Source organism: Osmerus eperlanus, chromosome 14 (assembly GCF_963692335.1).
Source record: "Osmerus eperlanus chromosome 14, fOsmEpe2.1, whole genome shotgun sequence".
NCBI lineage: Eukaryota > Metazoa > Chordata > Actinopteri > Osmeriformes > Osmeridae > Osmerus > Osmerus eperlanus.
In genome coordinates, this window is record NC_085031.1 from 17,349,417 (window position 1) to 17,359,012 (window position 9,596).

General features: G+C 48.2%; 3 protein-coding genes and 1 pseudogene across 4 annotated transcripts in view; 2 read left to right on the plus strand and 2 right to left on the minus strand.

The window, feature by feature from the left end:
- The window catches only part of LOC134034374 (aerolysin-like protein), a 118,778-nt pseudogene that overhangs the window by 55,315 nt on the left and 53,867 nt on the right, over positions 1 to 9,596 (plus strand).
- pla2g12a (phospholipase A2, group XIIA) lies at positions 91 to 2,924 on the minus strand. Its single transcript, XM_062478935.1, has 5 exons — positions 2,326 to 2,924; positions 1,996 to 2,072; positions 1,664 to 1,829; positions 974 to 1,316; positions 91 to 718 (listed from the first exon to the last, which is right to left on the minus strand). Exons 1-4 carry the CDS (start codon positions 2,546 to 2,548, stop codon positions 1,198 to 1,200), a joined length of 585 nt encoding a protein of 194 aa, XP_062334919.1. The 5' UTR covers positions 2,549 to 2,924; the 3' UTR covers positions 91 to 718; positions 974 to 1,197.
- On the plus strand, positions 2,781 to 4,465 carry rabepk (Rab9 effector protein with kelch motifs). Of its 2 annotated transcripts, none has more exons than XM_062478901.1 (2): positions 2,781 to 2,936; positions 3,275 to 4,460. In XM_062478901.1, the coding sequence occupies exon 2, from the start codon at positions 3,280 to 3,282 to the stop codon at positions 4,327 to 4,329; it is 1,050 nt and encodes a 349-aa protein (XP_062334885.1). In that variant the 5' UTR covers positions 2,781 to 2,936; positions 3,275 to 3,279; the 3' UTR covers positions 4,330 to 4,460. The 2 variants fall into 2 exon arrangements, with proteins under 2 accessions (XP_062334885.1, XP_062334886.1); XM_062478902.1 differs by lacking the exon at positions 2,781 to 2,936 and adding an exon at positions 2,947 to 3,090 and having other exon boundaries at positions 3,275 to 4,465.
- The window catches only part of dnajb14 (DnaJ heat shock protein family (Hsp40) member B14), an 8,717-nt gene continuing 3,580 nt past the window's right edge, over positions 4,460 to 9,596 (minus strand). The window contains exons 3-8 of the mRNA XM_062478257.1: positions 8,399 to 8,582; positions 8,100 to 8,291; positions 7,519 to 7,604; positions 7,263 to 7,372; positions 6,068 to 6,240; positions 4,460 to 5,765 (exon numbers count right to left, since the gene is read on the minus strand). Of these exons, the coding sequence (XP_062334241.1) occupies positions 5,641 to 5,765; positions 6,068 to 6,240; positions 7,263 to 7,372; positions 7,519 to 7,604; positions 8,100 to 8,291; positions 8,399 to 8,582 (870 nt within the window). The 3' untranslated portion in view covers positions 4,460 to 5,640. The remainder of the gene's footprint in view (positions 5,766 to 6,067; positions 6,241 to 7,262; positions 7,373 to 7,518; positions 7,605 to 8,099; positions 8,292 to 8,398; positions 8,583 to 9,596) is intronic.

Consider the following 9,596-nt stretch of genomic DNA (forward strand, 5'->3'; position numbering starts at 1 on the left):
ATATTGCCACATTGTGCGGTAGCACATAGCGACAGCGCTCAGGTAATCGTGTAAATGGACTGTGACCATGCATTTCATAAGAAACTATCGTTGCCATTAAATCGTTTTTTACTCTCCATAAACAAAATATTCAAATCATGTATATATATTTTTTATATATTTTAGTAAAGTGCATGTCAATAGCCATGTACATTTTACTTCTCAAACTTCATGTAATGACTTTCTCATGAAGACTACATTTTCTCTAACAGTTATTTCTGTAATTCAACCAAAAAGTTATCTAGACATTTTTTGAATCGCTGTCTCCACCACCTAAGACCATTCTGTTCACCAGACAAAATATACAATAGCCTATATTTATATGTGTGTATATATACAGTGTATATATCATATATAAATAGTATATATAAAATGTATATGTTCACAGGAATTCAGTACAAAACAAAATCATAATTTCCTGAAAGAGTACGGAAAAAGAATGCAACATTCACTTCTTGAAAACACTTCCTGACTCCATACACACCCCGACAGCAGTTTCAACACAGAGGACCATATCCCTGAGATTAAATATACTGATTGCACTTCAAATACAGAGATAATGTTTTACTTTAAACGTCCTGGCATGACGTACGTGTAGGATCACCAACCTATCAAACACATTCTGTTGCCATAATTATTATTTTACTAGTTGTTGATAAAAAGTTGAGCGTCTTTAACCCTCGTGCTGCCTTCGGGTCACATGACCCAAAGGTTCATAACGAACCATCGTTGTGTTTACCCAATTTTACCCAATACAAAAACAAATTAAAATAATTTTCTTTTAACCTTTGCAATGTGGGGGGTCTGAGACAGCCTAGCTGTTAAAAGAAAATGCTTCACTTTGTCTTTGTATGCGGTAAATTTGTCGCAATACGACGGTGGGTCACAATGACTGATGGGTCAGAATGACCCGAAGATAACACAAGGGTTAAACAACATGCAGAGGGAATCAGATAAGTATATTAGACTCTTTTATTCTTGTTTGTACTCCTCTTCTTCATGGGTCAGGCTCTTGCAGCTCTTGTCTTCTTCTAGGGTTAGGGTCGGTCTGCCACCGTTTCTTCTTCTTTTACTTCCTGTATCAGAGCTTCTATACATGAAGAAGAATCAGAGCTTCTCATGCTACTTCTTCATGTGTCCCAGTTCCTTCTTGGTGCATCAGAGCTCCTTCTTCTTCTCGTACTTGCACATGCAGGAGCCTCTCTGGCTGTCGAGGTAGGGCTTGCAGCCCATGTGCATCACAGCGTCAAACAGCAGCTTCACCGTCGACTCGCAGGCTGGAGGGAGAGGGACAACCATGTGAGCCAGGAGCTTTTCGGATTCATATCAGATTCGGATTCAAATCAGATTCGGATTCAAATCAGATTCGGATTCAAATCAGATTCGGATTCAAATCAGATTCTGTGCATCTGCTTGTGTGTGAAGGTATGAAAGAAAAACTGACACTTGTTGAAACAGACAGTGCAAAAACACTTATCTTTAGACTTTGATTTAAATCAAACTGCTACGGATTTGCCTAAGCTTTCCCAACAAATGGAGCACTGAACAATAAACACATTTTCCTGAATGAAATTCATCCCAAAGGGTTCCTAGTGTGTAGTGTGCATGGTCACACCAGGATTACCTTGGACACTGTGGGCTAAGCCCAGTGTTTTTTGGACGTTTCTGCAAATGGTCTCCAGGCATTCCTGGAACTGGTCGTCACAATCGTGTTTCTCACGGCCACAGGTGTCATAGCAGCGGTCGTGTTGGTTACAGCACTTGGTCATGGATGGGATGCCTATGTCGAACTGAGGGCCAGAAAGATATGGTAGATGGATTAGTACATCCCTTAAAACAACACGCTTGCCCAATGATCATGCATGTATAACAGGAGATCCATCTGAACTTTTGAACCATGAATCAGATTAACCATTTTGATAACACCTGCAAGGAAACGATTGGACTGTGTGGTACCTGGAATCCAAACAGAGGAGACCCACATCCATTGGGCGGGGGAGGTTTGTACCCTGGTCGGGGGGAGGGCAAGTAACCTGGGGGGGAAGAGCAAAGGTAGACATGGACCGTACGTCAGGCTGAGGTTATCTTGCTGAAGTGAGATAACCGACAATGCAGAGTTGCAAACTGCCAATAAATGTTTTACTTTAGTCTAAGACTCAACATGTTAGTTTTTAAGTGAATTATACCTTATTTAAAATGTCTTAAAAACACCTTCCAGAAGTCATGGCAACAAGAGCTCGCGTGTTTGTGTGTGTATAACCGACTGAGAGAAATAATCAACCTCACCATCGCTGCATTTGTAACGACACAGACCGTCATCCCCTCCGAACAAGTCTAAAGCTACATTTAAGTATGTGTCAATCTTGTGGATGCCATTTCGAATGGTTTTTAGAGTCATTCGCCAGTCCGGCGTTTCGGGGTCACGCTCTTCGGAACATGAAGTTACACGCGCCAGAAATACTAACGAGTACAGAACTCCAACTAGCAACAGGGAGATACTGTCGCGCATAATTCGACTGACTCAAGACTGGGCTAGAAGTCGACTGACTCAAGACTGGGCTAGAAGTCTTGTTGCAAGTAAATTAGGTTTACTCCAGTGCACCTCTGTAGGATACCATTCTAAACAGGTTCAAATATGTTATTGTGGTAAAAATCCAATGAATTCACATAACGTACAGTGAAGCGACGCAATGACAACAACGTCGCACTCATGAAAGTTTCATTTTCCGGATTGAGGGGTAGTCACGTGACGTCTGATGACCAATCAGCGATCAATATTCAGTCTCCGCAGTAAATCCACGTGTTTATTCGGGAGGTAATCTGTGTACGAAGTTCAAGTCAAACATTAACAAACACGAAGTTCATCGCTTGCCTGCTGAAAGCTTTGCTAGTAACGGGTATGTTGGCTTCTGTAAAAGCTAGCTCTATCTAACCAACATGACACGTTGCTTTGGTTACCTGCTTGCTACAACAATTGTACTTCCGTGTTGCCATAGCCGCCAATCATGTTAAGTTAACTGAGTGTGAATGAGGGGCAAATAGCGACTTCTGGTGAGCTTTTCTTTGGCAACACTGCAGCTAGTTTAAGTCACGTGACCGTGACTTTGGGACTGAGTCATACTTGGATGCACAACTAATTTGCTAGCCAAATTGTTAGCTACTGACTATACAGGCTAATAACAGAATTGTTGTCTGCAAACTAACTACATTAGCTGCCTTCCGTTCCATTTGACAGAAACGATGGACATTCTCCCCGTACTTGAACACGAAGACAGACCACAAGAAGGACTGTGGTATTCTCTAATACCAAGGGGCGGCGGCCCTGGTGTCTCTGTGGGGCACACCTGCATATTCATCCCGTCAGAAGGTGAAGGGAAAGGGTCCGTACTTATCGTGGGAGGAGCCAATCCAAATGGCAGTTTTTCTGAATCTCACGTCCTAAATCTAGACAGTTTTGAGTGGCGTCTCCAAGACTGGAAAGGGTTGTCAGCGCGGTACGAACATTGCAGCTTCGTAACTGATAGCTGTCCACAAAGCCTGTGGGTGTTTGCCGGTGCAGAGCAGAACGGCAACCGCAACTGCATCCAGAACCTTCAACTCCGCGACGGAGCGGCGGTGTGGAAGTGTGTGGAGGCAAAAGGTTTATCCCCTTCTCCTAGGACGTACCACACTACCACAGCCTGCATAGGGGACAGATTGTATGTTTTCTCCGGCGGGGAGACGGGAGCTACACCGGTATCAGATGCCAAGCTTCACGTTTTCGACACCGTGTCCTCAACCTGGTCTCAGCCCGACACGCAAGGCAGCTGTCCTTCCCCCAGACATGGACATGTGGTGGTAGCTGTGGGTTCCAAACTGTACGTCCACGGAGGTATGGCAGGAGAGAAGTTATACAGTGACATGTATTCACTGGACACCGTTAGCATGACGTGGGAAAAGATCCTGGCGAAGGGAGACCCGCCTCCAGGCCTGGCTGCCCACTCCGCTGTAACCTTGCAGAGAAGCATCTATGTTTTCGGAGGAATGACCTCAGAGGGGGCAAGTAATGCCATGCACCGGTTTGACTGCGAGCCGGGCCAGTGGATCCTCATGAGATTCGAGAGCGACCTTCCCCCCAGCAGGCTGGATCATTCCATGTGTGTGGTACCCTGGAGGGTGAAGGCTGAAGGAAGCGAACATGCTGGCCAGGCTCAGGGTGAACCGGACACCGTCCAGCTGGCCTTTGTGTTCGCTGGGATGGACACCCAGGGGGTCATACACCGTGACTGTGTTGGAACACTGCTCAGCTGAGCACGACAGCTTTACAAATTGTATGATTTGCCTAAATATTGAAAAGTTCTACCCCCAAAAATAATAAACCTTTTTACAGAAAAGAGACATGTTTTTGGCAATCCATTTTAGTTGGTTAAACACAATCCGCTACTGGTAATAATTTATATACTTTATTCAAATGATTAGTCGAGCAATGGAGAAAAACATGTTTTTCTAGTTACTTAAATAACTTCATAAACTTTAAAACATTCAAAATTAAAATGTACAACAAAACTTGAATGATGAACAACTATAACAGAACCAGTGTATTTCCTTTGTTGTGGGTTAGTTTCCATCTTCATATTTAAAATAAGACAAACATTTTCTCCTTCTGATTCCGTCACCAGTCTATCAGACCGTTGGTTCCAAGGTCCGCTGTGGAATTCTACCGACAGAGTTCTGTGAGGTGATCAACTAGGAAGCATTCGCCTGGGGGTTCTCCAGGGTTCTAGCGCTGCTATGGAACCGGGAGGAGGGAAACATCCTCAGGGGAACCTCCAGTTCCCGAGTGAAGCAGGTGATCGAGGTGACAATGAAGAAGCCGGTTAAGGAAGATGTCAGTGATTCGCTTTACGACGACAGCTCGTCCTCTCGCTATTCAAGAGTGCAGTTCTCCGGTGTTTGTTTCCGGAGTTTAAAGTCTTCAAAACAAAACTAGGAGATAAGCAGGAGAGCAAAAGAGAAAGAATACCGGGGGGAAAAAATAGGTTTCTAGTGCTCACAAATGTTTCCTTTTAGATGGTCCCCCCCATTGCTGACATCATTTTGTTCATTAGAATGAAGCCTCAAGTCAACAGCTGAGGACAATAGAAGATGGAGGGAGGAGATGGAGGGAGAAGATGGAGGGAGGAGATGGAGGGAGAAGATGGAGGGAGGAGATGGAGGGAGAAGATGGAGGGAGGAGATGGAGGGAGGAGATGGAGGGAGAAGATGGGAGAAGATGGAGGGAGGAGATGGAGGGAGAAGATGGAGGGAGAAGATGGAGGGAGAAGATGGAGGGAGAGATGGAGGGGGGGATAGAAGAGAAGGAGCGGCCGCCAGCAAGAATGAAAAGAAGAGAGGGGGGGGGGCAACTGAACTCCCAACGTCAGGCTAGGTTTCATCTTTTATAGGTTTTGTTTTTTTATCGATTTTTTTTGTAAGTTTTGTTTTTCTTCTTCTTCATTTTCATCGTGCTCCTATCTTCTGCGTACTTTTCCTTAAAAAAACATTTTACATACATACATATCTATATATATATTTATCTATATATATAGACTCTAAAAGCGTCCGAGTGTTGGGGAGGAGGGATCAGCCGCCCCTGAACAGGTCGTTGAGCCGGTCCAGCTCCCGGCAGTTATCCATGGTCATGAGATCCGCCTTCTTACGCAGACGGTCATCTCTGTAGACCTTAGCAGCGTACAGCAAGTCCGTTTCTGTAGGAGGGGTGGATAAGGAGAAAGGTAGGGAGGTAGTGAGAAGGAGAGAGGGAGGGACAGAGAGAAAGGGAGGAGGGAAAGAGAGAGAGGGAAAAAACGGTCTCATTCATTTGAATCAGATGTCTTGGAGCAAGGAAACATCTAGAACATGCAGGGCGTGTTCTTGCTCCCTGAGGACCAGGGTTCAGAAAGGCTGTGCTAAAGAATCTGCTCAATGAACACACACACACACACACACACACACACACACACACACACACACTAGTGCTTCCCGCCGGTTCCCCAGGTTCCCCACGTACTCGTCTGCCTCTCCTTCCAGCAGTTGTTCCGGACGTTGGACACATAGTCCTCCTCCACGCTCTTCTCTATCTTCTGCAGCGCTGAGCCCCTGAACTCAGACTTGAAGTCCCGCGCCACAAAGTAGTCCACCTGCAGGTTCTCCGTCTGACGCTTTATCGTCTGCCCTGTCGACCTGGGGGGGGGAAGAGTGTGCGCGTCAGAGAGAGAGTGTGTATGTACATGTGGAGGAAAGGAGCATGTTAGAGTTTGTGTGTGTGTGTGAGTACGTACGGTCTGGAGTACAGGATGTAGGGGGGTGTGTGTGTGGTGTGTTTGTGGTGTGTGTGTGAGTACGTACGGTCTGGAGTACAGGCTGTAGGGGGGTGTGTGTGTGTTTGTGGTGTGTGTGAGGTGTGTGTGAGTACGTACGGTCTGGAGTACAGGATGTAGGGGGGTGTGTGTGTGTTTGTGGTGTGTGTGAGGTGTGTGTGAGTACGTACGGTCTGGAGTACAGGCTGTAGGGGGGTGTGTGTGTGGTGTGTTTGTGGTGTGTGTGTGAGTACGTACGGTCTGGAGTACAGGATGTAGGGGGGTGTGTGTGTGTTTGTGGTGTGTGTGAGGTGTGTGTGAGTACGTACGGTCTGGAGTACAGGATGTAGGGGGGTGTGTGTGTGTTTGTGGTGTGTGTGAGGTGTGTGTGAGTACGTACGGTCTGGAGTACAGGATGTAGGGGGGTGTGTGTGTGGTGTGTTTGTGGTGTGTGTGAGGTGTGTGTGAGTATGTACGGTCTGGAGTACAGGCTGTAGGGGGGTGTGTGTGTGGTGTGTTTGTGGTGTGTGTGAGGTGTGTGTGAGTACGTACGGTCTGGAGTACAGGATGTAGGGGGGTGTGTGTGTGGTGTGTTTGTGGTGTGTGTGAGGTGTGTGTGAGTACGTACGGTCTGGAGTACAGGCTGTAGGGGGGTGTGTGTGTGGTGTGTTTGTGGTGTGTGTGAGGTGTGTGTGAGTACGTACGGTCTGGAGTACAGGATGTAGGGGGGTGTGTTTGTGGTGTGTGTGAGGTGTGTGTGAGTACGTACGGTCTGGAGTACAGGCTGTAGGGGTGTGTGTGTGGTGTGTTTGTGGTGTGTGTGAGGTGTGTGTGAGTACGTACGGTCTGGAGTACAGGATGTAGGGGGGTGTGTGTGGTGTGTTTGTGGTGTGTGTGAGTACGTACGGTCTGGAGTACAGGCTGTAGGGGGGCGTGGACACCATCAGCTGACTGAGGATGGATACCAGGATGAGCACCACGATGGGCATCAGCTGGATGAACATGGAGAACCCCCCCTGCGGAGACCAGGATCACTGTTACACACCCCTCTCCCCCGGTCCCCCCCTCTCTCTCACACACACACACACACACAGTAATCATGATGACGATACACCGTGGTGACGGTAACTATGGTGAGGGTAACCGTGGTGAGCGTACGTACGTCTGCCCGCTCCTCCGCCCGGTCTCGTCTCTGGTCGGCCGGCTGGCTGTAGCGCGCCCGGCCACTGCTGAAGGTGTGTGTGCTCGCTGGGGAGACAGACACACCTCATCATGTACCAGCTCACATGGACCAGACACACCTCATCATGTACCAGCTCACATGGACCAGACACATCTCATCATGTACCAGCTCACATGGATCAGACACACCTCATCATGGACCAGCTCACAGGGACCAGACACACCTCATCATGTACCAGCTCACATGGACCAGACACATCTCATCATGGACCAGCTCACAGGGACCAGACACACCTCATCATGTACCAGCTCACAGGGACCAGACACACCTCATCATGTACCAGCTCACATGGATCAGACACACCTCATCATGTACCAGCTCACAGGGACCGAGTGATCAGCCACATGGGAGGAGACAGCTCACACAGTGAGTGTGTGACTGTGTGTGAGTAATCGAGTGTGAGTATGTGTTGTGTGCGTGTGTATGACAGTGTGTGTGTGTGTGTGTGTGTGTGTGTGTATGACAGTGTGTGTGTGTGTATGACAGTGTGTGTCTCTTACAGGAGGGGAAGCCACCTCCGAAGAACATGTTGAACAGGTCTTCAGGCGTGATGTCGGCCTCGAAACCCCGGTGGAAATCGAACCCTCCGCCTCCGTGGGCGTGGCCTGGGCCGCTAGGCTCCTCCCCCCCGGTGAGGTCATACTTCTTCCTCTTGTCCGGGTTGCTAAGCACTGCGTAGGCATTTCCAATCTCTGAAGGAGAAAATCAAAGTAGTGTTGGGTACAGTATCAGTGTGTGGTAAACAGTGTTGGGTACAGTATCAGTGTGTGGTAAACAGTGTTGGGTACAGTATTCGTACTCTTGAAGGCCTCTGTGGCTCCGGGAGCGTGGTTCTTGTCGGGGTGGAACTTCAGAGCGAGTTTCCTGTAGGCCTTCTTCAGCTCCTCCTCGTTGGCATCCTTAGTGGCACCCAAAACCTCATAGTAGTCCTTACAACGCTTGATCCTGCAGGGAGAGACACGGGGGATACACAAAGAGGATTTCTATTGCTGTATGTCTCAATGTGAAGCTAGTGTGCAGGTGTGCAGGTGTATAAACACCCTGATGTTACTCGTAATCTGAAACTCATGGCTGCCAGGTTCCTGGAACTCTAGCCTGGAAACTCTAGGGGGTAAATTAAGAGAAGCACGTGTGTGTGTCAAGAGCAACCTCCAGGCAGGATTGCATGCTGCAGGACTCCAGATAGCTCCACATAACATTCTAACCTGGGAAGTCACCATGACAAATCCCTTGGCTGCATCATTAACAACAAACCCCAACCTGGTGTTTCACAACATGGCTGCTCATCTTTTAAATTGTGTTTTTACTTGAGTGTGTGTGTGTCTGTGCGTGTGTGTGTGTGTATTCTGGTCATATTAACATCCATACAGCCTGTCCTCCAGTCCCAGACTGGTCTATAGTAGGTAGGTCTGTTATTCTCCAGCCAGGCCTTTTATGGGTCTCTTGTCTCTCTCCATTCATCCCTCCCTCTCTCCATTCATCCCTCCCTCTCTCCATCCTCCCTTATCGTCCTCTATTCTTCACCCCTCCTCCCCTCTATACCTCCCTCCTTCCCTTCCTTACAATCTGCCAAGCCCCAGTGGTTCCCATAGTGATAGCAGTGTGTGAAGAACACTGTGAAAACTGCAGTGTCCTCGTTCACTTTCTCCCCCTAGCCTTCCCCCTCCTCCCCCAGCCTGGGGTGATGCAACAACACTGTCACTGCCTGACTGTGTGGAGCAGAACCTCAGAGATCATTCTAGAATCCTCCTGAGGAATCTTTCTTCACCCCCGAGGACCCAGATAAGGAGGTCTCCCTCTCCCCCTCTCCCCCTCCCCCTCCCTCTCCCCCTCCCTCTCCCTCTCCCCCTCTCCCTCTCCCTCTCCCTCTCTCTCTCCCCCTCTCTCCCCCTCTCTCTCTCTCTCTCTCTCTCTCTCTCTCTCTCTCTCTCTCTCTCTCTCCCTCCCCCTCTCTCTCTCTCTCTCTCCCTCCCCCTCTCTCCCCCTCTCTCTCTCTC